This window comes from Mandrillus leucophaeus, unplaced genomic scaffold, assembly GCF_000951045.1.
Source record: "Mandrillus leucophaeus isolate KB7577 unplaced genomic scaffold, Mleu.le_1.0 Scaffold78, whole genome shotgun sequence".
Classification (NCBI taxonomy): Eukaryota; Metazoa; Chordata; class Mammalia; order Primates; family Cercopithecidae; genus Mandrillus; species Mandrillus leucophaeus.
Window position 1 is genome coordinate 37,968 of NW_012108474.1, and position 25,902 is coordinate 63,869.

Sequence of the window (25,902 nt, forward strand, 5' to 3'; positions counted from 1 at the left end):
CCCGCCTGCCCGGCCCAAGTCACCTCCTCCCGGAAGGCCGCTGGGCTCCCTTCTCCCCAGAGTCCGCCCGTGGGGACGCCTGGGGCTGAGGTCTCCAGCGCCTTGACCCATCGGAGGGCCTGGTGGGAGCTGATGGCAGCATCAGCGCTGGGCAGCTCCGCCTCTCCCCTGGCTCCAGATTCAGGCCTGACCTGTCGTCCTGCCCAGATTTGTGCTGAGAAGACCGGGAGTGAGGAGGAAGGGCAGCTACAGGGAGGATGGGTGGGTATCCCTGGCTCCCCTAAACCTGACCTCCTCCAGAGGCCCACACTCACCCAATCCCACTGAGCCCTCAGTTCCCTCACACACATTCATGTGCACCGATCACTCACAATCATACACACACCTTCCCACATTCTTCCACTTCATGCGTTCATTCGCCTACACATGCACAGGCTCACATGCACCCACCTACTCATGTACATCTTTCTATGGGTACATACTCATACCACTCACACATGTACACGTGTGCTGTATATACTGATGCACACACTCAGTTCAGGACCACAGTAATTACCCCTCCCCCCGCCCAGTGTCCCCACCCCCAGAAGCCCTGCCCCACCAGCAAGCACTCAGGCCAGGCTGCACCAGGCCCCACCTGAAGCCTCTGAGCAGAGGCAGTGCAGTGTCTGGTGTCCACTCTGGGCTCTTGTCACTGTCTCAGAGCTTAGCGGCCACCCCGGGGTGGGCTCATATCCCTGCACAATCTGGGCTGCACTCAAAATGACCCTCTGCTTTCAGCTGGGGCTGCTAGTGGGAGTTTCCCAGCATTTCTCTCCTGACACTGGGTGGGTTGACCCACCCAGGGCACATCCCAGGGTGGAGCACAGGGGTGCCAACAGCAGAGTACAGGCAGGGTTGTCCAGGAGCTCTGAGTGGTAGGGGCCGAGGCTTCCCCTGGAGAGAGGGTACAGGATTCCTTCTTCCCATGGGTCCCTAAGGATCCCTCTACAGGGTGCCCCCTCAGGCCTCGGACAAGTGTGTCTTCAGGTCCTGTGCTGGTCACAAGGCTGCTGCTGCTTCAGTGCCATCCTCTGGGTCTGGGTGGCACCAGTCCTCGCCAAACTGAGCTGTTGCACCCAGTGCCCAATGCAGACAATGGCCTGGTCCTTGGCTACACAGAAAAGAAAGGGAACAATTTGAACTAAAGGTGCTGGTACACTTATGGGTAGATCCCAGAGCCTGGGCAATAATCCTCTGCCCGTATCCTTGTCCGTGCCATGGAACAGGGTGGTGCCTGCACATAGTGGGTCCTCTCTGAACACAAGCAGTATCAACACAATTCTCATGGAGAAGGAGACAATGAAAGCTTTGGAGGGGGTAGAGGGGAACTCCACCAGGGGGATGACTGCCAGTGCGTCAAGGACACCAGGTGAGAGGGAGCCTGCCCCGGTGCCAACACTCAGTGCTCCTGTAGCCTGCATGTGCCACCCCTCCCATGCCAGGCTCACAGCCAGAGACAGGACAGTCTCCGTGCTTAACAATATTGACCCCTGCCAGGGATAAGCAAGCCCTACTGGGCCTGGATGCCCAGACTAGGCTGGCAGGGCCACAAGTGGTGTGCTCTCTGGAAAGCTGGGGACTGGGCTTGCCTCCAAAGCATGCCACAGCTGGGCATCTGATGTCAGCAGGTCTCCTCCTGCAGTGGACGCTGTCAGACCCCACCCAGACACGCTCCAAGTCCCAGACACTCATCGCCAGCTGCCAGGAGCACCAGCCACAGCTGGCTCTGAGCTGAAACACCCCACACCCAGCAGTCACCTTCGGTGGACAGCATGCCCCAGTCTGCCCCTGCAGACAAATCCCCATCTTACAGCCTGTGTCCAGGAATCCCCAGGTTCTCAGCCCACCCTGGCCTCCTGAGTGAGGTCATCAGAAGGATGATCACAGGGGGTTCAATACATGTGTGCTCAGTGTCAGGCCTCTGAGCCTTCAGATGGCCTGAAGCAAGTGAAGAATCACAGAAGAAGTGAAAATGACTGGTTCCTGCCTTAACTGATGACATTACCTTGTGAAGTTCCTTCTCCTGGCTCAGAAGCTCTCCCACTGAGCACCTTGTGACCCCTACCCCTGCCCACCAGAGAACAACCCCTTTGACTGTAATTTTCCACTACCTACCCAAATCCTATAAAACGGCCCCACCCGTATCTCCCATTGCTGACTTTGTTTTCGGACTCAGCCCACCTGCACCCAGGTGAAATAAACAGCCTTGTGCTCACACAAAGCCTGTTTGGTGGTCTCTTCACACAGACACGCATGAAACTCAGGACTGTATCCAGTCCACATGGACAACTGTGTGCACATATGTGTGCTCTGCCTCATGCCTGCCCTACTAGTCTCTGTTCTGGTGGAGGAGCCCCCCTATACGGAAACCCAGCTCCTGGCCCCTCTCCTCCCGCTTCCTGCACCCTGGAGAAATGGAAAACAGCTACAGTTGCCCAGCACTCACAGGGCTGGTGGGCAGGCGTCTTGAGAATGGGTGGGTGTCTACACCAACCCCAGGGTTTGTGGACCTCACACCAGGACACGAGAGAACAGGAGCCCTGACCAGTAAGAGGAGAGTTCCCAACAGCTACCCCAGAATCCTCAGCTACCCCAGAATCCTCAGCTCAGCTTTCAGGCCACAAGTAATCACCCAAGGGGTCAGACCCTGGGCTTTGGAGAGTCCCTGGAATGATAAGAAGAAACTGCCCCTGCCTGGGGAGCTCCAGGGATGGGCCCATGACCAGCTCCTGGCTATTTGGGGAAGAGGCAGAAGTGGGCCAGGCCAGCCAGTGGCCTGAAGTCATAGGCTATTTCTGAGGCAGCTGCCCCCTCCCCATATCTCAGGGTTTGGCAAGGGGTTCCCATAAGCACCTGGGCCCAGGGCCCAGCAGCACAGCCCCAGGCAGGGAGGATGTAGCTCACACACACCCCACTTTGGCCTGCCCAGTGGCTGCCTTCTCTGCCCAAGGAAGCTTTGACCCTCCAGGGATCACCAGACACAGAAGGCGCTGGAGACCAGTCAAGAGGCCAGCAGCCACCCTGCTGGGAAGCTGCCAGCTCAAAGCTGTGTAGAGGAGCCCATGGGCTCTGACTTGACACCCGCTTCAACAGTTGTCAGCACCCTCCTCCATCGGAGAGAAGACGGAGCTAGTGTGCTGGGCACCCTGGGGTCCTGAGGCTGATACTAGAACCCTGGCCCCTGTGGCCGATAGAGCCACATCTCTCAAGGACTTGCTTATAAAGGCTCCAGTGACTGATGGCCACGCCTCCTACAGCTAGAGGCAGCTCCAGCCCCTCCACAGCCTATGGCCTGTTGTGGAGGTCGGGGGTCAGGGCTGCTCACCCCAGCACCAATACTAGCCTTCACTCCTTTCAAAGCCTCGAGGGTGTCCTCATCTCTATCTTCCACTGATATCCTTGCCTCCTCCAACAAGCCTGTTCCAGCCCAGCAGTGGGGCAAACTGGGGACAGAGGAGGCCCCAGGCCCCCCTCCTCTCACCTGGCACCACTTTCTCTTGCCCCGGACCAGCCCGCCAGCCCACTCTGCAGGCCACAGTTGGAACTCTCATCCCACCACTTCCAGCCTGTGGTGGCAGCCTTAGACCACAAACCAGGAAGTCGGGGGGGGGGGTGCCCAGAGATTGCGCAACCCGCAGCACTCAGGCCAGAACATCTGGAGAAGTTGGTTGCTGGCGCCCCAGCGCCAGCCTCTCCACCTCCTGGGGCAGGGGCCAGTCTGCCCTTCAAGTGGTTCTCTTTCCTCATAAGAAAGGTGGGGATAAAAACACCCCTCTGGGAGCTCCTGGACTCCCCATGATTTCTGCAAGGACCACGTATCACTTGTAAAACCAAAATAAATATAAGTACAAAGTAACACCCATCCTCTCCCTGCCCATCAAGAAGACAAAGGCTCAACTGGGGCCTCAGTTTCCCTACTAGACTGAGGGGGAGCACTGGGAGGACGGGGGACTATTGCCACCGGAAGGAGAAACTTATTGTTTGGAAGGCATGGCTGCAGGGGATAAGCAGGGAGGGTGTGGGATCACATCCAGGGCTGCTTTATAAACATGGATTGATGACACATTGTGCCCCCACCCCCGGAAGCGGCACACAGTGCTACAAACAGCTGGTGGCTTCCAGCAGCTCATGGCCCCTCCCTCCCCAGGAAGTCCTGGCTGGGGCCCATGGGAGTGGGACGGCTGGTCAGAGGAGGAGACGCAGTTGGAGACCAGGGTCCTGCTCTGTTAGCCTTTCTGTAGCACCAAGTGTCACCCTCATCTGAGGGCTCCAGACACATGGCCTGTGCGTCTGTCCTGCCCAGCGTCTCCCAGCTGACACAGTCAGGTGCCCAGTTGCTCAAGCCCTTTTCAGGTGCCCCTTTCCAGGACCAGGGTCACAGAAGTCAAAGACACCTCAGGAAAAGCCCCTCAAGTGTTTTTGTATGGCAGAGGTGGATTGTGGGGTGGGATTGTGCCTGCCATAGGGGAGGGGCCCTGCAGACCCAGATAAACCCCCAAGTGGCCAGAAGTGGGGGATGGCTCTGCTGGGTGCTGGGGCTGCCATGAACCGTGGGAGCCAGCAGTGTTCCCAGCTCCCTCAGGGCCCGTCCCCTAGGCCCTTCTTTCCACTGGGCCAAGCACCATCCCTGCCCCTGCCTAGGGGCATGGATCTGACCTGAGAGGTAGTGAGAGGTTACAGGCCGCTGGGCCTTGGGGAGGCCTCAGAAGGCTGCGCACTGACAGGCTGTGTTCAGCCCTGGTTTGGCCTGGAGGCTGGCTGCGCTCCAGCAGGCCCAACCCAGAAAGTGGGCGAACTCCCTTCAGCATCCTTGGGCGGAAAGAGGGATGGGGGCTCTGCGGCAGACGCAGAATCCGCGCCGCTCCCTCCTTCCTTCCCCCCACCAGGCTGTGACAACCCCGGACCAGGGGCGGGGGCTTCCGCACAGGCCCGGAGTCCACTTCCTGGATAAGGACTCCCTGGCCCACTCCGGACTAGGGCTGGGGCGGTCTCCCAGGCGCGCACTCCGCAGGCACCCCACCGGAAAACACGTCTGCGGCCTGCACCCTCCCCCAAAGCACGACCACTCCGCCCTGGCCCCTCGAGGACCCACTCAGGTTCACGATGGGCCCGTCCTCTTGGTGGTCTGACCACCCGCTGGTGGAGTGGGCTCTGAGGCCGCCAGGCGACCAGGGCGCAGACGGGGACGGACAGCGGGCCATTGGGAGGGGCGCCGGGGCAGAGTGGGGTGCTCGCCCCACCCCCACCTGCCCCTTCCCCGCTGTCGCTCCGCAGGAGCCGCATCAGGCCCGGGCCTGGGTCCACAACTGGTGGCGGGCGCTGGGAAGACGATCCACCTCCGTGTGGTCTGCCCCGCCCCGGGGCCGCAGCCCGTTCCCTGCGCTCACTGCCCCCGCCTTCCCGGCTTCCGTCCCGTTCTGCGCAGGCGCCGCTCCGTCCCGGTACCAGCGGTGCTTCCGGGGTCGGCGGCGGCTGGGGTCGGCGCCTGCTGGTCTCTGTGCCGGGGTCCGAGCCCCACGAAGCCCCGACCCGAGCTGCCGGATGCCTGCGCGCAGCGGGGCCCAGGTGAGCGCGCGCCTCGGCCGCCCCGCGGAACAGACGCGCCCACCCCAAGGCGCAGCAGCGAGCGCGGCCGCCGGAGCGGGAGTACCGGGGACGGGCGTACCGCCCACCGCCCCGAGGGTTGGGGCAGAGCCAGAGCGTAGGCAAGGGCCAAGCTCGGGCCGAAAGCAGGGGCCGCAGCGCCCGGGGGCTGAGCCCACGGCGCGTTGGCAGCGCTGGCCGAGTGCGGAGACAGTCATGTCAGCGTCCTTTGCAGGCCGACTGGCAGTCTCCGTTCGACATGAACGTCAGCACTCCCGTTAAAAATAATGCATCTCTCCCATGCCAGGAGGACTTAGGTGCTGCTGAAGACCAGCCCTCTGGGTGCTGCCAGGCCGACGCGCACCCGCCCCCTGTATCTTCCCTCCTCCTTTGCCCCAGGGCAGCTGAGGATGTGTGGTCAGGTTCCCCCTACACATGGGGAAGCCACAGGTGGGAGGCTGGGGGCCTGCTGGGTCTCAGCAGACCCTCCTGGTCCCTCAGGAGACCTTGCCTTTGCCCCACTTGCTCGTTATCCAACCTGGGCCATGAAGCAGAGAACAGTTAGGGACCCTGAGCACATGGGATGGGGCCAGGCCAGTGGTCACCCCGGTACTCACTCCTCCCTGTGTGTCAGGCCTTGGGGGCCATTCCAAGGATTCTGACACACTGGGATCCCTGCTAAGGCCCTGCCAAGGTCCTGGCTGTGTTTTGAATTCCTGGTAAGGGTTGGATGAAAGGGCAGGGTTCCAGAAACCAGCTCAGACGTTTGCTTGGGACCTGCATGATGAGTGGGAATCAGAGGGCCCCAGCCCTGCTGTCCCAGGCTCCGGCCACCATTTGCTCCCCAGGTCGTGCAGCCTGGGCCCCCACGCTGTGCAGCTCGCACATATGTGGGGCAGAGCAGCCACCCTGCCACCAGCAGCAGCCGTCCATCAGATGTAATCATTTCCTGAGGCCTCGAGTGTGTCGGGGTGTTTGTGCCTTATAACTACCCACAGGGTGGTCACCCCCACTTTGCAGATGAAGAAACCGAAGCAGGTGGTCAAATCCAGTCTTTGCACTTCCTGAGCCTGACCTTACCAGACAGCTGTCTTCTATTCGGATGCTTATTTATTTATTTTTCCCATTACAGTTTTCCCGAAGGATGGGGAAAAAAAAGCAGCGACTAGCCAAAGCAGAGCAGCCACACAGCCCGTCTGACACAGCCCAGGCACCTTGCCCCAAGGAGCCCTGTTTGGGACCACCCACCACCCTGGGCCCATACCGCAGCATCTATTTCTCAAGCCCGAAGGGCCACCTTACCCGACTGGGATTGGAGTTTTTCGACCAGCCAGCAGTCCCCCTGGCCCGGGCATTTCTGGGACAGGTAATGTGAACATAGCAACGTGGTCTCTCCTAAAGTGCCTGTCACTGCAGTTGTCCCTGAAGCCCTGTCCGCTGCCTGCTGGGCTTGGCCCTCGGTTAGTCCTCCTTGTCCTCGTGCAGTTAGCTTCTTTGCTCACACTGGTCCCTGGATAGCTCCTCTCAGTTGCCTGAGATCATCTGGGAAGAATGTGGAGACTGTCAGTGTTGTTTGCCCAGGGTGCAGCAGGGGTGCCACTGTCTACCCCCCGGCTTCTGGCATCTAGGGCAGGAGCACTTGCACTGTTAGCCTTCCTCACCTGGAATCCACCTCACAGTTTTTCCACACATGGGAACTGTGGCTGTGGCCAGTGTTCGGCTGCCCCTTCCCACTGTAGTGGCTCTCAGTGCAGTGCTGGCTTCCCAGGGCCCCTGCAGCTCAGTGTAGGTCCAGGATCTGGGCTCTGCCTATCAGACTTGGAGTAAGAAGGAGGGACTGCCCAGGGCCCATTCTGGTGGGGCCTGCGGTGCAGGCTGTCCCCACAAGCAAATGCTCACACAGCCACGGCATCTTGGCTGGATCTCTTGGGAGCACTGTCTGGGTGGTGGTCCTTGATGCCAAAGCCCCAGGCCTGCCTTTCTGGTTCTCCAGAGGCTCCAAGGCCTTCTCTTTGTCCTTTAATGAGCCTACTTTTAGGTTATAATCACCAAAAAGAGCCAGAAGAGAAATACCAGTGGCAGGAACTGGGTGCTAAAGAGCAGACCCTAGAATGTGGGCTTGATCTCGTGGAGAACAAACAACATTCTGTCCCCATGTGGATCCTTCTAAAAGCACCTTAAATGGGCGTTTGTGGCCAGGCATGGTGGCTCACGCCGGTAATCCCAGCACTGTGGGAAGCCAAGGTGGGCAGATCACGAGGTCAGGAGATGGAGACCATCCTGGCTAACACAGTGAAACCCTGTCTCTACCAAAAATACAAAAAACAATTAGCCAGGCGTGGTGGCAGGCGCCTGTAGTCGCAGCTACTCAGGAGGCTGAAGCAAGAGAATGGTGTGAACCCGGGAGGTGGAGCTTGCAGTGAGCCAAGATCACGCCATTGCACTCCAGCCTGGGCGACAGAGCGAGACTCTGTCTCAAAAAAAAATAAAAATAAAAATTATCTGGGTGTGATGGCGGGTGCCTGTAATCCCAGCTACTTGGGAGGCAGGCAGGAGAATCGCTTGAACCCAGGAGGCAGAGGTTGCAGTGAGCTGAGGTCACGCCATTGCACTCCAGCCTGGGCGACAGGGCAAGACTGTCTCAAAAATAAAAAATAAAATATGATGGGCATTTGTGATACAACAAAACGGTACGTGTGGCAGGTGCATCATAGGAGCAGGGCAAGGGCCCAGTGTGGCATCAGGGACCACAATACGTTTGTCTCTATTCAGCATCCTTGGCAGGCCACAGTCATGCCCACTTGAGCTCATTGGTGGACAAGATGATGTCCAGCAGAGAAGAGGGTGTTTCACCGTGTGTCCTTTGGATTAGGGACAGCCCTCTCCATAACCTCCCAGTGGATGCCCTTGCAGACCCCTCAGCCAGGCTTGGGTCATGCACTCATCCCTAAAAGCGTCACTGCAGTGAGTTGCCATGAAATCCCAGGCCACTCTCTGGGCTGAGGAGGGTGTGGTGTCCCCCAGGAGGCTCTGTCAGCAAGGAAGAGGGTGTGTGTGTTGGCAATGGGGGTGGGGTGAGAGGCCCCAGTATCTGCCATTGGTGGAAATGGTATCAGAGTGAAATCCAGATCAGAAATTTGGGATGGAAAAGGAAACAGTGAGAAAAGGGCTGTGGGAACCTCCTCTCCAGAATGGTAGTTGGGCCCCCACAGTGTGCCCCCATGGAGGCAGAGGAGTGCGCAGCGTGAAGCCCCTGGAGGGGCATTCCCTCTAAGCTCCAGGGAAGATGGAACAGGGCCACCCTTTCTCCCCTGGACGTGGTCTGGCCAAGCCTGGCCTGTTCACTTCTGTCCTCACGGCTCTGGATGCCTAAGGATTTCTGGGTTTCCAGCACAGGCACTGACCCCTTCTTTCCTCCACCCTATCTCCAGGAAGGCCTCCTGAATGCTCCCCCAGCAAGCATCTGAGCTCCAGTGCCCCTCCTCCCCAGCCCATGATACTGACCATGGCCTCTGGCACCACAGGGCTTCCTGGGCTGAGGTGAAGGTGGTCTGGCTCTCCAGCTGACGCCTCTGGCCTAAAAACGAGACAGGTGCTGGGGATGTGGCTGGTCCCCAGTGCTCTGCTGTTAACTTGGGCTCCAAGCACTGAGGGCACAACTGTTAGCCGTTACCAAGACCATGGTCCAGGCTGGGGCACCGTGGGGCAGCGGGGCCTACTGCTCAGAAAGGCCTTAGAGCCGGAGGGTGGGAGTTTAGTATGAGGGTCCCTTGTGGCCACCTCAGCAGCCCAGGTTTAGGGGACTTCACAGGCTCTGGGATTTCCCAGGTAGCTGGTGTGGGGACATCCTTGGGGTCCTGTGCCTTCCGTGATGCCTGGCCTTATGCTAAATGCTGATGGTTTTCTCAAGGGTACTTGGGAAAGGAGGAAGCTGGGGAATGGAGGGCCCTGCTGAGAGGACTTGGAGGTTGACCTGCAAGGTGAATCCATGACTGCTGGTTCCCAGCCCCGCCCTGGCTGTGGCCTGAGGTGTCTTTGGCCTGCGGTCTGGTGGTCTAGCAGGGCTGGAGGAGACAACTGGTGCCCTCAACAGCCATATTCAGGCTCAGCAGGAGCAAGAGAAGAGGCAGGATGGAGACGGGGCAAGGTCCCTGGCTAGACCTGGGCGGCTGACACACCCTGAGCTGGGGAGATGAGGTCCAGGCTGGGCACTGTTAGGGTGAGTGGACCCCCATCCCTTCCTGCCCTGAGCAGAAACTGACTTCACACAGGTCCTAGTCCGGCGACTTCCTAATGGCACAGAACTCCGAGGCCGCATCGTGGAGACTGAGGCATACCTGGGGCCAGAGGATGAAGCTGCCCACTCAAGGGGTGGCCGGCAGACCCCCCGCAACCGAGGCATGTTTATGAAGCCGGGGACACTGTACGTGTACCTCATTTATGGCATGTACTTCTGCATGAACATCTCCAGCCAGGGTGAGCAGTGCTGGGGCATGGGGGGTTGGCGGTTGAGGGGGCTAGAGGGCTGGCAGAGCCCCGTCAACTAACGGCCAGGGGACCATCAGGAGGACTGAGGTGGGGCAGATATTTGAGCAAGGAAGTGCCATTTCCAGGGCCAGGTCAGGGTTTCAGGAGCTCTGGCTGCATTGACGGGGCAAGGTTGGTTAGAGGAGTAGAAAGGGTTGGTTGGGGCCAGTCGTGGTGGCTCACACCTGTAATCCCAGCACTTTGGGAGGCTAAGGCAGGCAGATCACCTGAGGTCAGGAGTTCAACACCAGCCTGGCCAACATGGTAAAACTCCGTCTCTACAAAAAATACAAAAAATAGATGGTCATGGTGGTGGGCACCTGTAATCCCAGCTACTAGTGAGGCTGAGGCAGGAAAATCACTTGAACCCAAGAGGTGGAGGTTGTGGTGAGCCGAGATCACGCCACTGCATTCCAGCCTGGGCGACAAGAGCAAAACTCCATCACAAAATAAAAAGAAAGGGTTGGTTGAAGTGGAAGCAGAAAGGAGGCCTAGGACACAGGTGTCACCTGCCCTTGATGGAGGCAGCACATGAGGATTACAAGCCAGTTTGAGAAGAGGATGATCGCAGTGCTAAGAAGAGCAGAGTGGTCAGGTTGCCAAGGATGGAGCAGTGGGCATAGCAGCGGGGAGTTAGGGTGGGCAGAGAAGTAGGCGAGGACAGGAAGATTTGGTAAGAGATCAAAGGGTCGTATTTTTGTCAGGATGTGGGACTTGGATGTGTTGTGTGTGAAGGAGCCAGGGCAGGGGGGTGTGGTGATGAGGGCGGCCAGGCTTTGACTCATTTGCAGGCGGCTCTGTGGGGGCTCAGTGGGACCATGAGGGGCATGTGTCTTGCACTCACAGGGATGTAGAGGGTCCCGCTCCTTCCTACTGAGGTGGGTCAGGGTGGGCAGCGGGCGCCCCACCTGGTGAGCTGGAAGCAGCGTGGGAATCACAGAATGGACGGGAACTTAAAGGCTTTGCTTGGCCTTGATTTTAGCTTGAAATACTTTGACAACTGGCTGGTCAAGGGTATCTGCTCAGAAGAATGCCGCACTTGCTGGCTTTGCTGGAGGGCATGGCTTTGTCCACTAGTGCTCGCCCCTGGCTGCTGATGCAGAGGCTCACATGGCCACAGCCCAAGAGTGGGGACTGGCTTGGCCACCTCTGGGCTAAGCCTCTGACTCCCAGGTGGCTGGGAGGGCCAGGGGTGCACAGGTGAGTCACAGCAGGTGTCTCCAGGGAGCTGCCTTGCTGGAGGGCTAGGGCTCCTCTGGCCAGGGTCCAGGTCATCATTGTCCCCAGCCGGGAATCCAAGGGACCTTTCCAAACCTGCAGGGCAGAGGAAATTCAGATATCTGTGCTTGAGTGAGCCCCTGGGCCCAGGAGCCTTCACTTGCTGTCTCTGCTTCTCAAGTGGCCTGGCCTGGTGAGGGAGGGGCTAGGCTGGAGGAAGGATCCCAAGGGAGGTGAGGGGGGCTTCGCCAGCCTTCTCCTGCCCTGCCTGTGCAGGGTGTGGCAGTCAGTCTTTCCACTGAGTCACTGCATGGGCTCTCCTAACATCCGGTGCACACTGACAGCTGCTCTAAGCCAACCCCTAGCCCCCACCACTTGACCAACACAAATGCTGAGTGGGTGAGGCAGAAGGGGAGCCCTGGGGCCTGGCTAGGCCCAAGGTTTCCTGCTTCCTGGCAGAATGATCGCAACCGAGGACTGGCTCTCTGGAGCTTCCTTTGCTGGCCTCATAGCTGCTGCCAGTCACAAGACCAGGGGAAGCCAGGTAGAAAGGAGCTGGTATCCGGCATTCGTCATGTGTTTTTAACAGTCTGGCTTTGTGAGGGCGGCCACAGTGGTGGAGGCACTGCCTGGTGGTGGCAGCCAGAGGTGCCCACAGGAGGCACACCTCATGGTGCAGGCATGGAGGATGGCAAGGTAGGCAGAGGGGTCTGGACACAGTGAGGTGCAGCCCCTCCCACCAGGTCAGACCCAGTAGACGGTGCAGGTGCGTAGAGCAGGTCCCTGGCCCAGGCAGGAAGGCAGCTGCACCCTCCCTGCAGCACAGGATGTCTGGATGTGCACTAGGGCAGAGAGAACAGGAGCCTAGGGAGGCTCCACTTCCAAATTGTCCATCCATCCCACAGGGGACGGGGCTTGCGTCTTGCTGCGAGCACTGGAGCCCCTGGAAGGTCTGGAGACCATGCGTCAGCTTCGCAGCACCCTCCGGAAAGGCACCGCCAGCCGTGTCCTCAAGGACCGTGAGCTCTGCAGTGGCCCCTCCAAGCTGTGCCAGGCCCTGGCCATCAACAAGAGCTTTGACCAGAGGGACCTGGCACAGGATGAAGCTATATGGCTGGAGCGTGGTCCCTTGGAGCCCAGTGAGCCAGCTGTAGTGACAGCAGCCCGGGTGGGCGTTGGCTCTGCAGGGGAGTGGGCCCGGAAACCCCTCCGCTTCTACGTCCGGGGCAGCCCCTGGGTCAGTGTGGTCGACAGAGTGGCTGAGCAGGACACACAGGCCTGAGCAAAGGGTCCGCCCAGACAATATTTTTTAATTGTTTAAAAAACAAATAAATGTTTTATTTCTAGAAAACTGCACTTTAGCCAGAGCTCTTCTAGGTGGTCAGCACGTGTCTGGAGCCAGCTCTTCCTCCAGGACACGAGGGCTGGGGGCCCTGAGTATGTAGTGCCAGACCCAGTGTGGATGCTGGGGAGAGTCATCGGTGTGGGAGCAGAGAGCCCCCGAGGGTGGGGCCCTGCACAGTGGGCCATGCCTCCACCAGCAAGATGTGCACAGGTGACAGGGCTGCTCCAGCCTAGCAGGGGAGTTCAGGCCCTCGCGCCCCAGATGGTCAGGACGAGGTGACAGCTTGGCTATGAGCCTGTTTGTGGCTTCCATGGACTGTGGTGAGGGCTGGGCCAGGAAAGGCTCATGGCAGCCTGGGAGGAAGAAGTGCATGGCAGACAGAGGTGGTGCTAGGGACAGGGCCACAGGGCACTTCACAAATGGAAGGCTGTCAGAGAGACGGGGACAGGCCACACAAGTGTTTCAGCACATTCTTCAGGGTGGCCACAGAGGGGGGTTCCAGGGAGCAGGTCTAGGGACAAAAGGAGGGTCTGAGAAACGCACAGCCCACATGGGCCTAGAAGGATGCAGGCCTCACCCAGAGACAGGAGTTCTGGCAGGCCCCCTCCAGCGTGGAGACGCCTACACATGCGGCGAGGACTGGAGGGAAGCATAGGAAAGCGGAGGGCAGCGGCCTCACAGCTGAACCACCAGGGGCCAGTACAGCGGGGCTCTGCAGGCTTCACTGGGCCATGGCTGGCCGGCATCCACCCAGTGCCAGGCCTCAGGGCTAAGAGGGCTCAGCCTCAGCAGGGAGGAAGCCCTGGGTGGGAAGACGCGAGCGCCCACCTGCACACCCCAGCAGCCTTCCGCCCTCCGCCTGGGCTCAGGGAAGCAGAGCCTGGAAGACGGCAATCACGGGGTCCTCGTGGGTGGTCACCACCAGCACGCTGCGGAACTTGTCAAACAGCATGAGCAGCTGGGAGCGCCGAGTGTTCTCGTTGTACATAATCTCCTCCAGGTGGTGGCGGCCTCGGAAGTAGTGAAGGAGCCTGGAAGGGATGGGTGGGCGTGAGCCCAACCTGATGCCAGCCCCCAAAGGCCTCTGCTGAATAGCTACTGTTGGGAATCAACTCTGAGCTGCCCACAGGCCTGAGCAGAGCTGGCAGTGAAGGCCAGGGAGGCAGCCACAGACCCCCAACAAGGGCAGGCAGGCCTCCAGGACCGCACGCCCACCATGGTCCTGCTGACCAGCAGGTGGGCAAAGTGGGTCCAGGAGGATAGACAGCTGTTCACAGCCAGAGCTGCCCCAGCCTGTGTCCTGATGTTGGGATCAGGGGTCTGCTGGTGGCTGTTTTTTCATGCTATGGTGAGTCCCACATAGCTCTGGAGCCAAAAGGTCACAGCTTCCCCCCCCCAAGAAATGGAGTCTCACTGTCACCCAGGCTGGAGTGCGGTGGCTCGATCTTGGCTCACTGCAACCTCCACCTCCCAGATTCAAGCAATTCTCCTGCCTCAGCTTCCCAAGTAAGCTGGGACTACAGGAGTGTGCTACTATGCCTGCCTAATTTTTGTATTTTTTAGTAGAGACAGGGTTTCACTATATTTTGGCCAGGCTGGTCTCGAACTCCTGACCTCAGGTGATCCACCCACCTTGGCCTCCCAAAGTGCTGGGATTACAAGTGTGAGCCACTGTGCCTGGTCTGTGTTTTTTTTTTTTTTTTTTTTAATGTCACCATCATTTGGAAAGTCACTGCTTTAGGGTGGTTTCTGCAACTGAGGCTGGCACAGAGGATGCTAGAATGCAGGTGAGACCTGGACCAGCTGCTCAGAAGCATTGCAAGTGGTCCTCTCAAGGGCCTGGAGTGTGGTTCTTAACAGGGAACTCAGTCCCTGACAACCTGACCACTCCCGGAAAAGTGTGCCACTACACTATCCCCCACATCAGGGTGGGGCTGACAGAGACCACTGAGCCACATCACCTATAACGTGGGGGATCCTGGGTGCCCCCCAGGGCTTAGAGTCCTGGGCAAACCCCTGCCAAGTCTCCTGAGGGTGAGAACTTGGCACTGCCTCTCAAGGGACAAGAAATATCTAAGAAGTAGTGGAGAGCGAAGAGGCCCAAAAACAGGCACGCCAGGCCCCCAGCCCGGGGTCTTGGTGACAAGCTGCATCCCCATGCCTGGGCAGTGGCACCTGCCCCTACACACCTGATTGCAGAGACTCCATCTCGAACAGGGCCCCATTTGTTCTCAGTGGATTTGGTCCTGTTGCGTACGTCCCTGTCCACTTTCTGCCCTGACCCTGCAACTGGCCCCAGTCCCAACGGTCAACCTGCACCCACCTGGCAAACATGCGGAGGTCCTCAGGGTTCTGGGCTGCGGGTACACTGAGGATGGCTGCGCGTTCATGCTCTGACAGGCTGGCCAGCAGGTTTTCCGTCATCCTCTGGTTCAGTGGTGAGTCCCCGCTGGGAAGCAGCTCTGCGCTGGAGTTGTCCATGCTGGGGCTGGTGAGGGTCATGTCATCACTGCTGGCTGTGGGGGCCATGGGTCAGGGTGACCAAGTGAAATTCCAGGACACCCAGGGGAACAGCGAGGGCAGAGCCAGCAGCCAGCCTCCAATAACACCCCTAACTCCCACAAGGGCCCTATCTGGTACCCCAGCTGCAACATCTGCCTGCAAGCATCCGCGGCTGCCCCACCTCCTGGGTGTGACACACGCCCCTCATATGGCTGACTTGGGAAATGGGTAGCCTCCCCTCTGGGGACACCCTCAAGGGACCTGAACAGAGGTGCAATGTGTGCCCCACAAACACCTCAAGGTGGGCCTGGGCATCTTGCCCCTCACCCAGGATGGAGGACAAAGCACCCCGGGCAAGTGGGGTCCTCACATGAAGCATGAACCCTACAGCCAGACCTCAGCCAGGGGAGGACTTTCAAAGTCTTCCACCCCCTTCCTTCTCGAAGCCTGGGGACCTGGGACCTGGCAACAGGCTGCCGCCCTTGAGCCACACTGGCCATGACAGCTGTTCTGGGGCACAGAGGTGTCAGCTGTCCGGGTAGTGCTGTGAGATCCTGCTCTGATCCCAGGCTGGGGCAGAGATTCCAGCACTGATTTGGTGGGCTGGGAGCTGCTCCTGACTCTAGCAAGCCTGCTGAAGAGCCTGGAGGCAGAGCTGCCACCTCAGAGTCATGGTGGTGCTAGGAGACAGGAGAGGTGTCTCCACGGGGGACACAAGGCGCGTGCCTGTGAGTGTGTGTGTGCAGCCATGTGGAGGCCCCTCAACACTCACAGCAGGGCCCATGTTGAGCCTCCTGGGCACCACCCCCAAGCATCTCCCCTGACTACCACAGCGATGCCCTGGGGGCCCTACTTGGGGAGCCAAAGCTGAGGGCGTTGGGCGTGCTGAGGCTGCGACCGCCGACCCGGGCAGTGAAGGGGACGTCGTCCTCTCGCGGGCGGGGCTCCTCCTCGCTGGGTGAGGCCATCAGGCAGACATAGGTGTGCAGCTGGATGAGAAGCCGGCGCTGCAGCATCCACACCACCATCTGGATAAGCTGGGTCTGCGGGTGGCAGCAGGTGAGGCTGGTCCCCCTCCCCACTCCAGCTTCTTCCTGGGGGATCAGGGACCCATGGCCCTAGACATGGCCACAGCACACTCCCTGTGCTGACTCACAGGCAGAAAGACCCTCTTCTCAGAAAGGGAGCCCCCAGCTGCCAGCCAGCTCTGCAAGGCCAGCTCACCCTCCTGGGAAGGGAGAGGGGCCAGGGGACATCTGGATCACACCTGCATGGGCTCCCACCACACACCTGGGCCGCCCAGCATCTGGCTGAGGAGCAGGACCTGAGATGTGGAGGCCCCCTGTGACCGCTGCTCTGAGCAAATCCCCCACACTGTGCTGCTGCAGCTGCCCCTGTGCCTCCTCTCTCCTTCGGCCCACTGGCCCTGTAGCTGGTCCCAGCCAGCCAGTCCACCTCCAGACAAGCCCAGACACTGTTTAGAAAGAGGCTGTGGGCAGGCACCCTGAGAGCAGAAAGGCCTCTCCTTGGATCTACCTGAAAGTCCACCCTGAGCACAAGGGTGGATCCACAAGAAAGCTGAAGCCAGTGACCCTGGGCTTGGGGGTGGAGCACCCCCCTCCCCATCCCCACCGTGAGAAGGCGCGTCCTGGCCAGGCTGTCCAGTGTCTCTGGGTTAGCAGGTGGGGCTGGCAGTGAGAAGAAGTGAGGAGCCTTGTGCCAGGTAGAGTCCAGTCCCTGTGAGAAAGCACTGCCCAGACACAGGCATTGAGCAGCGAGGAGTGTGAGACAGCATCAGTGTCCTCAGATACACATCTGTCTCCTCATCTCTGGGAGGGTCGACAAGGAGCTGCTGGCCAGTGTTACCTCCTGGGAGGGGGCTGGGGAACTGGGGATGGGAATGGGGGATATACACCAGGTAAGTAAGAAGACGACCTGGTCAAACGGACTGCAAAATATCCAGACTTAACGCGAAATTAAGAAATAAAACAGATGGGGCTGGGCGTGGTGGCTCACGCTTGTAATCCCAGCACTTTGGGAGGCCGAGGCGGGTGGATCACTTGAGCTCAGGGGATTGAGACCAGCCTTGCCAACATGGTGAAACCCCATCTCTACTAAACATATAAAAATTAGCTGGGCATGGTGGTACATGCCTGTAATCCCAGCTACTTGGGAGGCTGAGGCAGGAGAATCACTTGAACCTGGTAGGCGGAGGTTGCAGTGAGCCAAGATCATGCCACCGCACTTCAGCCTGGACAACAGAGCAAGTTTGTTTGTTTGTTTGTTTCTTTTTTTTAATACTTTACTTATTTATTTATTTATTTTTTGAGATAGAGTTTCGCTCTTTTTGCCCAGGCTGGAGTGCAATGGTGCGATCTCAGCTCACCACAACCTCCGCCTCCCGGGTTCAAGCAATTCTCCTGCCTTAGCCTCTCGAGTAGCTGGGATTACAGGCATGCGCCACCATGCCTGGTTAATTTTTGTATTTTTAGTAGAGACAGGATTTCTCCACGTTGGTCAGGCTGGTCTGGAACTCCCGACCTCAGGTGATCCACCCGCCTCGGCCTCCCGAAGTGCTGGGATTACAGGCGTGAGCCACCGCGCCCGGCCAACAGAACAAGTTTCTATATCAAAACAATAAAAAAAGCTGTGCATGGTGGTTCACACCTATAATCCCAGCACTTTGAGAGGATGAGGTGGGTGGATCACCTGAGGTCGGGAGTTCGAGACCACCCTGGTCAACATGGTGAAACCCTGTCTCTACTAAAAATACAAAAAATTAGCCAGGCGTGGTGGCAGGCATCTGTAATCCCAGCTACTTGGGAGGCTGTGGCAGGAGACTGCTTGAACCCGGGAGGCAATGGTTGCAGTAAGCCGAGATCATGCCATTGCACTCCAGCCTGGAGTGCAATCAAAAATAAATAAAATCAATGAACAAAAAATAAAACTGAGGGGCTTTCCGGCACTGGAGCCCAGGCAGAACCTGCCTCCATCTAGGCCCTTGACAAGGCCTGGAGCAACCACTCAGTCATGGCCTGGAAAAGCCACCCCGTCATCTAGACCACAGGAGGCCTCTGGGATGGAAGCACCAGCAGCTCCTCCCTAAGCACTGGCCCAAGAGAAGGGGTGCAGAGAGTGCCTCTTATTCAGCTGATACAATCTGGCTCAGCTCCCAGAAACCAAAGGCTCTATGAAAGACCGCACTAAGAACTCTGTCAGGTTTGGCATCTAAAGGAGCTGAAAAACCAGAATCTTATTCTCATTCACAATTTGAGAACGGAAAGGGTTTGACTTTAAGGACTGGTTTTGCCTAATAGATCTGGCACTTACTCAAATACTTTTGGAGACAAAGACGTGAGAACACCCAGTTCGTCTGTCTCCAACATTCTGTCCTATCTGGCCCTGCTCTGAGTCTCTGCCCAGAACGCAGTGGAGGGGAGGATGGCAAAGCCACCTCAGCACAAGGCTGTGACACCTGCAGCCCACAGGGGAAGCCACTGGCCCTGCTACAGATACCAGTGCACCAGTCCATCCCACAGATCTGCAGGAGGCCTCCTATCCCCCAGCCACTCCGAGCTCTCAACCTGCCTGCCCATTGCCCTGACCCAGGCCCACTAGGGTCTTCTCTAGGCTCTCTTGGATGAGGAGATTCTGGGGACCAGTGACCCCAGAACTCATACCCACAGACCCTGTGGCCACCTGAGCCATGGCAGGGAGTGAAGGCAGAAGCAAAACTCTCAGAGGGTCAGGCCCCGGCCCAGTGAGAACAAAGCTGCCTTTGCACCCTCATCTGTAGGCAGTCCCCAGTCCCAAAGGGGTACAAGGCAGGTCTGTAGGGCCAGAAAAGGTAAGCACTCTCCTGCCAAGCTCAACTCAGTTCTAACCCTAAAAACTGCCTGCCACAGCCAGGGTGGGCTCTATGGGGAGGGGACAACTGCCCAAGTGTTGGGTCACTGGCCAAGCATCTGCAGCTGACTTTTGGGCCCTGCTGAGCACATAGCACTTGCATGGCAAGCCCCCAAAACCAAGGAGAAGCAGCTGGCAGTGGTAAGGGCTCAGATCAGAACCAACAGCCAGGCAGGTAGTGCCTATCCACTACGCACCTGCCACTCCAGGCTCCTTGAGCTTCTGTGACTCACCTCCTGCACAGCGGGGGCCAGGGGATTCCTAAATTCTGATAAGGAGACCGGCAAGGAGAACTTGGCAAGGACGGACGGCAGGTCATGAGATGGGAACTGATGGGAGAACTGCTCGGCTAGCGGGGAGTACCTGGAGGCAGACGAGCATGCCAGTGAGTGCAGCAGAACCCCCACCGTGTTCTCAGACCCCCCACTGTGTTCTCAACACTGGCCTCAGTGGGCAGCAGAGAAGTAAAGTGTGGCAGGTGGGCCAGGACGGTGCAATGAGGGCAGAACGGTATGATGCCAGGCAGGCCTCCAGGTGGACAGAACCTGGGCACTTCCCCTTGAGCAGCAGCAGGAGCCATGGGCACAGTTCACCCTGCATCTCACCTCTGATCCCTCAAGGTGGATTAGGAGAGCCAGCCTGGAGGAGGGGGGCCCGGCATAGCGGGGATACAGGAGAGTCACACAGCACAGAGCCAGACCAGAATTGGGACCTGGGCACGCTGGTGGCCAGGAGTTAGGCTGAAGTGAGCGCCTGGCCTTGGGGCTTCCACAGCCTTTGGTGCCTGGCCAACACAGAGAACAGCATCTGGAGGGCCCTGCCGGCCTCACCCCTTCCCATTCAGGGCTCCAGGCTCTGGCAGCCAGCAGCACTTACAGACATACGCTGGCATTGGGAGACAGCATGTAGACGTTGTTCTCACACAGCGGGTAGATGATGATGGCCTTGCCCCAGTACACCAGATGAGCTGCAAGCTGGAAAACCTGCAGGCAGAGGGGAAGCTGCAAGGACCATGCCTGAGGCTGGCCCACTGGGAGCTGTCAGAAGCTCTCAGCATGGGTGGCCATGGCCTACCAACCCGGAGAAGCTGGTCCCAGGCTCATGCAGAACACACGTGGTGGCTGTGGCCCGCGGCTTCCTCCCTAACGTGGAACAGCACCTTCCCAACCTCTCACTAGGATGTGGGGCACAGCCAGCACACAGCACACAGCACTTTCTGTGAGCAACGGCTTTTTTTTTTTTTTTTTGAGACAGTCTTGCTCTGTCATCCAGGCTGGAGCGCAGTGGTGCAATCTCAGCTCACTGCAACCTCTGCCTCCCAGGTTCAAGCGATTCTCCTGCCTCAGCCTCCCGAGTAGCTGAGATTACAGGCACATGCCACCACGCCCAGCTAATTTTTGTATTTTTAGTAGAGACAGGGTTTCACCATGTTGGCCAGGTTGGTCTCGATTTCCTGATCTCGTGATCCACCCGCCTCAGCCTCCCAAAGTGTGGGATTACAGGCGTGAGACACTGTACCTGGCCACAATGGCCTTTTTATCACTGCTCCCTGTGCTGTTTGGTGCCACTGTTTTCCCATCCTGTACTGTCTTGACTCCCACTGAAGAATGGTGGTCTCAGGCCACAAGCATGGGAATGTCTGGGGTGCTGGGAACACAGGGTTGGCCCAGCTGGGCAGGGGTCTTAGCTGGATATCCTGGCAGGGCACAGCCCTCTCATACCCCCTAAAACTCCAGCATGGCCTTGCCCCAATGATGGGTGTGGAGTCACTCAGCATGCCCCTCCTACATACCCAAAGGCCCCAGGTCTGCCCCACCTCCCAGCTTTGCTCTTGTGGACCCTTGAACAGCAGGAAACACAAACACACCCAAAACCCCTTCCAGAGGAAACTTCAGGCCTGAGGTCTGAGAGCACAGCACCATAGCACTTCATGAAAAGGTGTGTGCAATCCTAAGCACTTGCACTTCTGCCTCTGCATCACCCCAAGACACCACTCCACCCTCTTGGCCAGTAGGCCTCTGTGGGGGTGAGTCACCCCTGCCTGGACACAGTGCTGCCTGCTGCTAAGGACACTTATACCTCGGCTCAGAAAACAAGGCCTCCAGACTGAGAGCAGTGGCTCATGCCTGTAGTCCTAGCATTTTGGGAGGGCAAGGCAGGAGGATCACCTGAACCTCAGAGTTCGAGACCAGCCTGGGCGATATAGTGAGACCCTCATCTCTACCAAAAATTTTTATTTAATTAGCCGTGCACTGTGGCACATGCCTGTAGTCCCAGCTACTCGGAGGCTGAGACAGGAGGATTGCTTGAACCTGGAAGGTGGGAGTTGCAGTGAGCCGAGATTGTGCGAGTGGTGCCTCCAATGGCACTGCTAACCCCAACATGGCAGGTTTCAGTTCCATCACCACCCTGTTGCCTCACCCCACGTGCCACTGGCATGTGCTCTCTCAAAAAGACACACCCACTTTCCCCCAGCTCTGTTCAGCATAGTGGTCTCCACCTCCTGCCTCTCCCTGCAGCAGCCTCTCCAAGATGCTGTCCATTCTGGAAATCGAAAGTCCAAAATCAGTACTTCAGGGCCAGCATAAGGTGCCAGCAGGACCAGGGTCCCTCTGGAAGCTCCAGAGAGAATTCGTCCTGCCTCTTCAACTGCCAGTGTCTCTTGGCTTGTGGCCACATCACTCCACTCTGCCTCTGTGGTCACGTCGCTGCCTCTTTTCAGTCAGAGCTTCCTCTGCCTCCCTCTGATAAGGGCCTTAGTGATTACATTTAGGGCTTAACAGGATGATCTTCCCATCTAAAGATCTTTAACTTAGTAATATCTCCAAAGTGCCACATGAGTTCACATTCATAGATTTTGGGGATTAGGATGTGTATGTCTCTGGGGGCCGTTATTCAGCCAATCACAACGAATGTACAGCACGATCCTAATTTTCATAATACAAAATAAAATGTTTGTATATACACACACACACACACAGATAAAAAACCTGGAGGGATCTAGGTTACCTGTGGGATATGGGACTGTGGGAACTTTTTGTGTCTATAATTTGTGTAGTGTTTGAAGTCTTATAACATTAATTTTATCATGACAAACCCAAAATTTACTTGTAGATTCTCTCTGGATTGATGTAAACATGAATTATTTTATTTTATTTTATTTTATTTTATTTTTTGGGACTGGGTCTTGCTCTTTTGCCCAGACTGGAAGTGTGTGCAATCACAACTCACTGCAGCCTCGAACGCCAGGGCTCAAGTGATCCTCCCACCTCAGCCTCCTGAGTAGCTGGGACCACAGGCACACACCACCATGCCCAGCTAATTATTTAATTTTCTGTAAAGACAGGGTCTTCCTATGTTGTCCAGGCTGGTCGTGACCTCCTGGGTTTAGGCAGTCCTCCTGCCTCATCCTCCCAAAGTGCTGGGATTATAGGCATGAGCCACTGCACCCAGCCACATAAGGGACTTTAAACTACCTGGTGACATTCACACCTGAGGCAGATGCTCCCCAGGGGACTATCTCAAGGAAACAGAGTGACCCATCAGGGATGGGCCCCAGGGGCTTGTGCACTGCCACACCAGCAGCAAAGCTCTGCTGACCTGCAGCAGGGACAGCAGGGAAGGGTTACAGACACAGGAAAACAATGACAGCCTTCCCTCTCCCCAGTCAAGGCCACAGCAGGGAAGTGAAGGCGACATCAAAGGGAGACCAAAGCTTTGTCCAAGGAGACTGACAGCAAGGGTGAGAGGCACAGTGTCCACACAAACTCCTGCCATACAACCTCAGAAGAGGACATCAAAGCTTTGTCCAAGGAGACTCTGATAGCAAGGATGAGAGGCACAGTGTCCAGCACAAACTCCTGCCAGACAGCCTCAGGAAAGCCAGGCCCAGCTCTTTTCAAAAGCTCAACACAGGACCTGTGAACAGCCACACGCATTTACCATGTGGCCGGTGCTCATCAGGACACGGGGGTCACTGACTCCCTCACTCTGCAGGGTTGTATGGAGCAGTGACTTCTTTTAAAATTCTGTGTCTCCTGGATGCTATGAAGGTGGGCAGGACATGGTCTTTACTGGGTCCTGTCCAGCCCACGAAGTCGAAAGGCACAGCTGGGCATGGTGCCTCATGCCTATTAATCCCAGCACTTTAGGAGGCCAAGGTGTTATGATCACTTGAGCCCAGGAGTTTGATGTCAGCCAGGGCAACCTAGGGAGACCCCATCTCTACCAAAAAAAAAAAAAAAAAAAAAAGCCAGGGGCACACCTGTAGTCTCAGCTACTTGGGAGGATGCTGGAGCCTGGGTGAACCATGATGGCACCACTGCATGCCAGCCTGGGAGACAGAGCAAGAACCTGTCTCAGAAAAGAAAAAAGAAATACAAGGGCACAATCTGGTCAAAGGTCTCACAGAGGATAGATAAAGGGTCCCTGAGATACAGAGGCGGGAGAGACTGACTCTCAAAGACAGAATCCAAAAAGGCTGCCTTTGGGGAAAAGTGGCCTGAGAGTTAGGCCTTGCTGGACAAGTTCACCTAACGTGCTAAGAAGCAGAGGCCTGTTTCACAGGCCAAAACAGCATGGAAGCTCAGCCAGAGGGACCCAGGCGGGCCCACCTCGCGCCTGGGTTCCTTGGCAGCCTCTGCTGCCCCCTGGTGGCCATGCCGTGCACACCGCCACCAGACGAGGGCGCCACCCACAGGCACCACCTGCTCCGCCCTCAGGCAACACTTCAATGGTCCCGTGGCTCTGGGCCACTCCACATGACTAGCAGCCACAGACGACCCCATGGCCTGTTGGCCACCCCATCAGCAGCCCCTGCTTCTGATTTCTCCCTGTGCTTTTTTTTTTTTTTTTTGGAAACACAGTCACCCAGGCTGGAGTGCAGTGGCACGATCTCAGCTCACTGCAACCTCTGCCTCCCAGGCCCAAGTGATCCTCCCACCTCATACCCCCAAGTAGCTGGGACTACAGGTGCATGCCACCATGCCAAGCTATTTTTCTTTCTTTCTTTTTTTCTGTATTTTCTGTAGAGATGGGGTATTACCATGTTGCTGAGGCCAGTCTCAAAGTCCTTGGCTCAAGCGCTCCGCCTGCCTCGGCCTCCTGAAGGGCTGGGATGACAGGCATGAGCCACCGTGCCCAGCCTTCTCTATGCTTTTCCTCCCACGCTTCACCCACACTCCAACCAGATCTGCAGACACGGCTGAGGGGCCCTCCATCTAATCAGAAAGGGCAGTCCTTTGCATGCACAGGCCCATAAGCATGTGGCTCAGCAAAGAAGTGGCATCTTGTACAGAATGCACAGGCCAACACATGTGCACACACAGCGGGTAAGGCCACCAGGTTAGGTCTTTGTTCTGCATATGGGAGGGCCCTGCATCCAAGCTTCCTGCCCTCAGTTCCCATATGCTTGTTAATCACCACTGTGAGGCCCCCAGGACCCTGCCCACTCCTGCCCTGCCCACCCACTAGCTCTGGTATCTCGACCTCCAATATTGGGAGCACCCCAGTCCTTTCTCTCACAGACTTGTCTTACCTCTCTGAGACAGAAGAACAAGTCAGTCCCATGGCTCATTCACAAAGCCAGCCCTGAACCCAGGTCTGACTCAGATGCCAAAACCTCCAGCCATCCCAGGGACTGGCCCCACCCCATGGTGGGCTGTGCCACAGCTCTCAGCTGGACAGAGCCCCTATGGATGTAGTGTGGTAGATGGCCTGCCTTTCCTGATGCCCCAGCACCTGCCACATGCCACCCATCCGGGCCCCCAGAGCTATACCTGCAGCAAGGCCAGGTCCGCATCCTGAGCTAGCTGCTGCAGGTTCTTCACAGCAGATGTGGTCTTGATCACCCGCACTAGGGCAGGGGAGCAGTCGATAGGAAGTTCACCCAGCAAGGACTTCTCATCACTGAGCAGCAGCAGGGCGTGGTAGGGGCTGCAAAACAATCACCTGTTACGGAACACACGAAGTACAGGAACCTGCACCACGTATGCACCAGGTATGCACCAGGTATGCACCAGGGACACAACCGTGCAGCTGGAGCCTCCCAGCCCTCAACTGCAGAGAGAAGGGCCAAGAGTGGGATCTGAGAAAAGGTCAGTGGTCTGTTTAGAGGCCTTCACAAAATCTGCCAAGGATTGGCTCATGTCTGTAATCCCGGCACTTTGGGAAGGCCAAGGCAGGCAGTCACGTGAGGTCAGGAGTTTGAGACCAACCTGGCCAACATGGTGAAACCCCATCTCTACTAAAAATACAAAAATTATCCGGGTGTGGTTGCACCCACCTGGGGTCCCAACTACTCAGGAGGCTGAGGCAGGAGAATCGCTTGAGCCTGGGAGGCGGAGGTTGCAGTGAGCCGAGATTGCGCCACTGCACTCCAGCCTGGCGAGAGCGAGACTCTGTCTCAAAAACAACAAAAACAAAAACCTGCAAGGATTATGTCACCCTCAGAAAAAAACACATGACAAAAGTGGGGAAGGTTTGAAGACTGGACTCCATATCCCACCGCAGAGATGCCCAGCAAACATTTGTTGATTAAAGAAATGAATGAATTTTTCCTAAGGAAATTGTCCCAAATATGAGAAAAGCAAAATCCCCTTCACAGACTAAGAACAGAAGTATGTTAAAATATGCTTAGCTAAGACTGAAAGGAAAGAGCACGAACTGGGGAGGGTGGAACTAGGCAGCGCTTTGCTTTCTGTCATTTCCAAATTTCAGCAATGTACCCAGATTTTTTATATATATATATATATAATTTTTTTTTTTTTTTTTTTTTTTTT

The 25,902-nt window shown here is 57.3% G+C and overlaps 2 protein-coding genes across 7 annotated transcripts in view; one reads left to right on the plus strand and one right to left on the minus strand.

The window, feature by feature from the left end:
- Positions 1-4,284: 4,284 nt before the first annotated feature.
- On the plus strand, positions 4,285-12,721 carry MPG (N-methylpurine-DNA glycosylase). 4 transcript variants are annotated; one of them, XM_011966868.1, is made up of 5 exons: positions 5,531-5,607; positions 6,474-6,663; positions 6,758-6,991; positions 9,897-10,101; positions 12,276-12,721. In XM_011966868.1, exons 2-5 carry the CDS (start codon positions 6,646-6,648, stop codon positions 12,650-12,652), a joined length of 834 nt encoding a protein of 277 aa, XP_011822258.1. In that variant the 5' UTR covers positions 5,531-5,607; positions 6,474-6,645; the 3' UTR covers positions 12,653-12,721. The 4 variants fall into 4 exon arrangements, with proteins under 4 accessions (XP_011822259.1, XP_011822256.1, XP_011822258.1 ...); XM_011966869.1 differs by lacking the exons at positions 5,531-5,607; positions 6,474-6,663 and adding an exon at positions 4,285-4,395; XM_011966866.1 differs by lacking the exon at positions 6,474-6,663 and having other exon boundaries at positions 5,328-5,607.
- The window catches only part of NPRL3 (nitrogen permease regulator-like 3 (S. cerevisiae)), a 46,136-nt gene continuing 31,347 nt past the window's right edge, over positions 11,114-25,902 (minus strand). For 2 of the 3 annotated variants that reach the window (XM_011966864.1, XM_011966863.1), the window contains 7 exons: positions 24,901-25,057; positions 20,000-20,106; positions 19,357-19,486; positions 16,071-16,260; positions 15,039-15,231; positions 13,544-13,746; positions 11,114-11,466 (listed from right to left, as the gene is read on the minus strand). In XM_011966864.1, the coding sequence (XP_011822254.1) occupies positions 13,581-13,746; positions 15,039-15,231; positions 16,071-16,260; positions 19,357-19,486; positions 20,000-20,106; positions 24,901-25,057 (943 nt within the window). In that variant the 3' untranslated portion in view covers positions 11,114-11,466; positions 13,544-13,580. Of the gene's footprint in view, positions 11,467-12,686; positions 13,747-15,038; positions 15,232-16,070; positions 16,261-19,356; positions 19,487-19,999; positions 20,107-24,900; positions 25,058-25,902 lie in introns of those variants that run through there. The other variant, XM_011966862.1, reaches the window with a different exon arrangement.

Bases quoted from the DNA above. Each gene is read 5' to 3' on its own strand.
- MPG (XM_011966866.1), top strand. From the start codon at position 5,584: ATGCCTGCGCGCAGCGGGGCCCAG. The intron at 6,992-9,896 runs GTAATGTGAACA...GACTTCACACAG, and splicing joins CCCGGGCATTTCTGGGACAG to GTCCTAGTCCGGCGACTTCC. The intron at 10,102-12,275 runs GTGAGCAGTGCT...TCCATCCCACAG, and splicing joins CATGAACATCTCCAGCCAGG to GGGACGGGGCTTGCGTCTTG.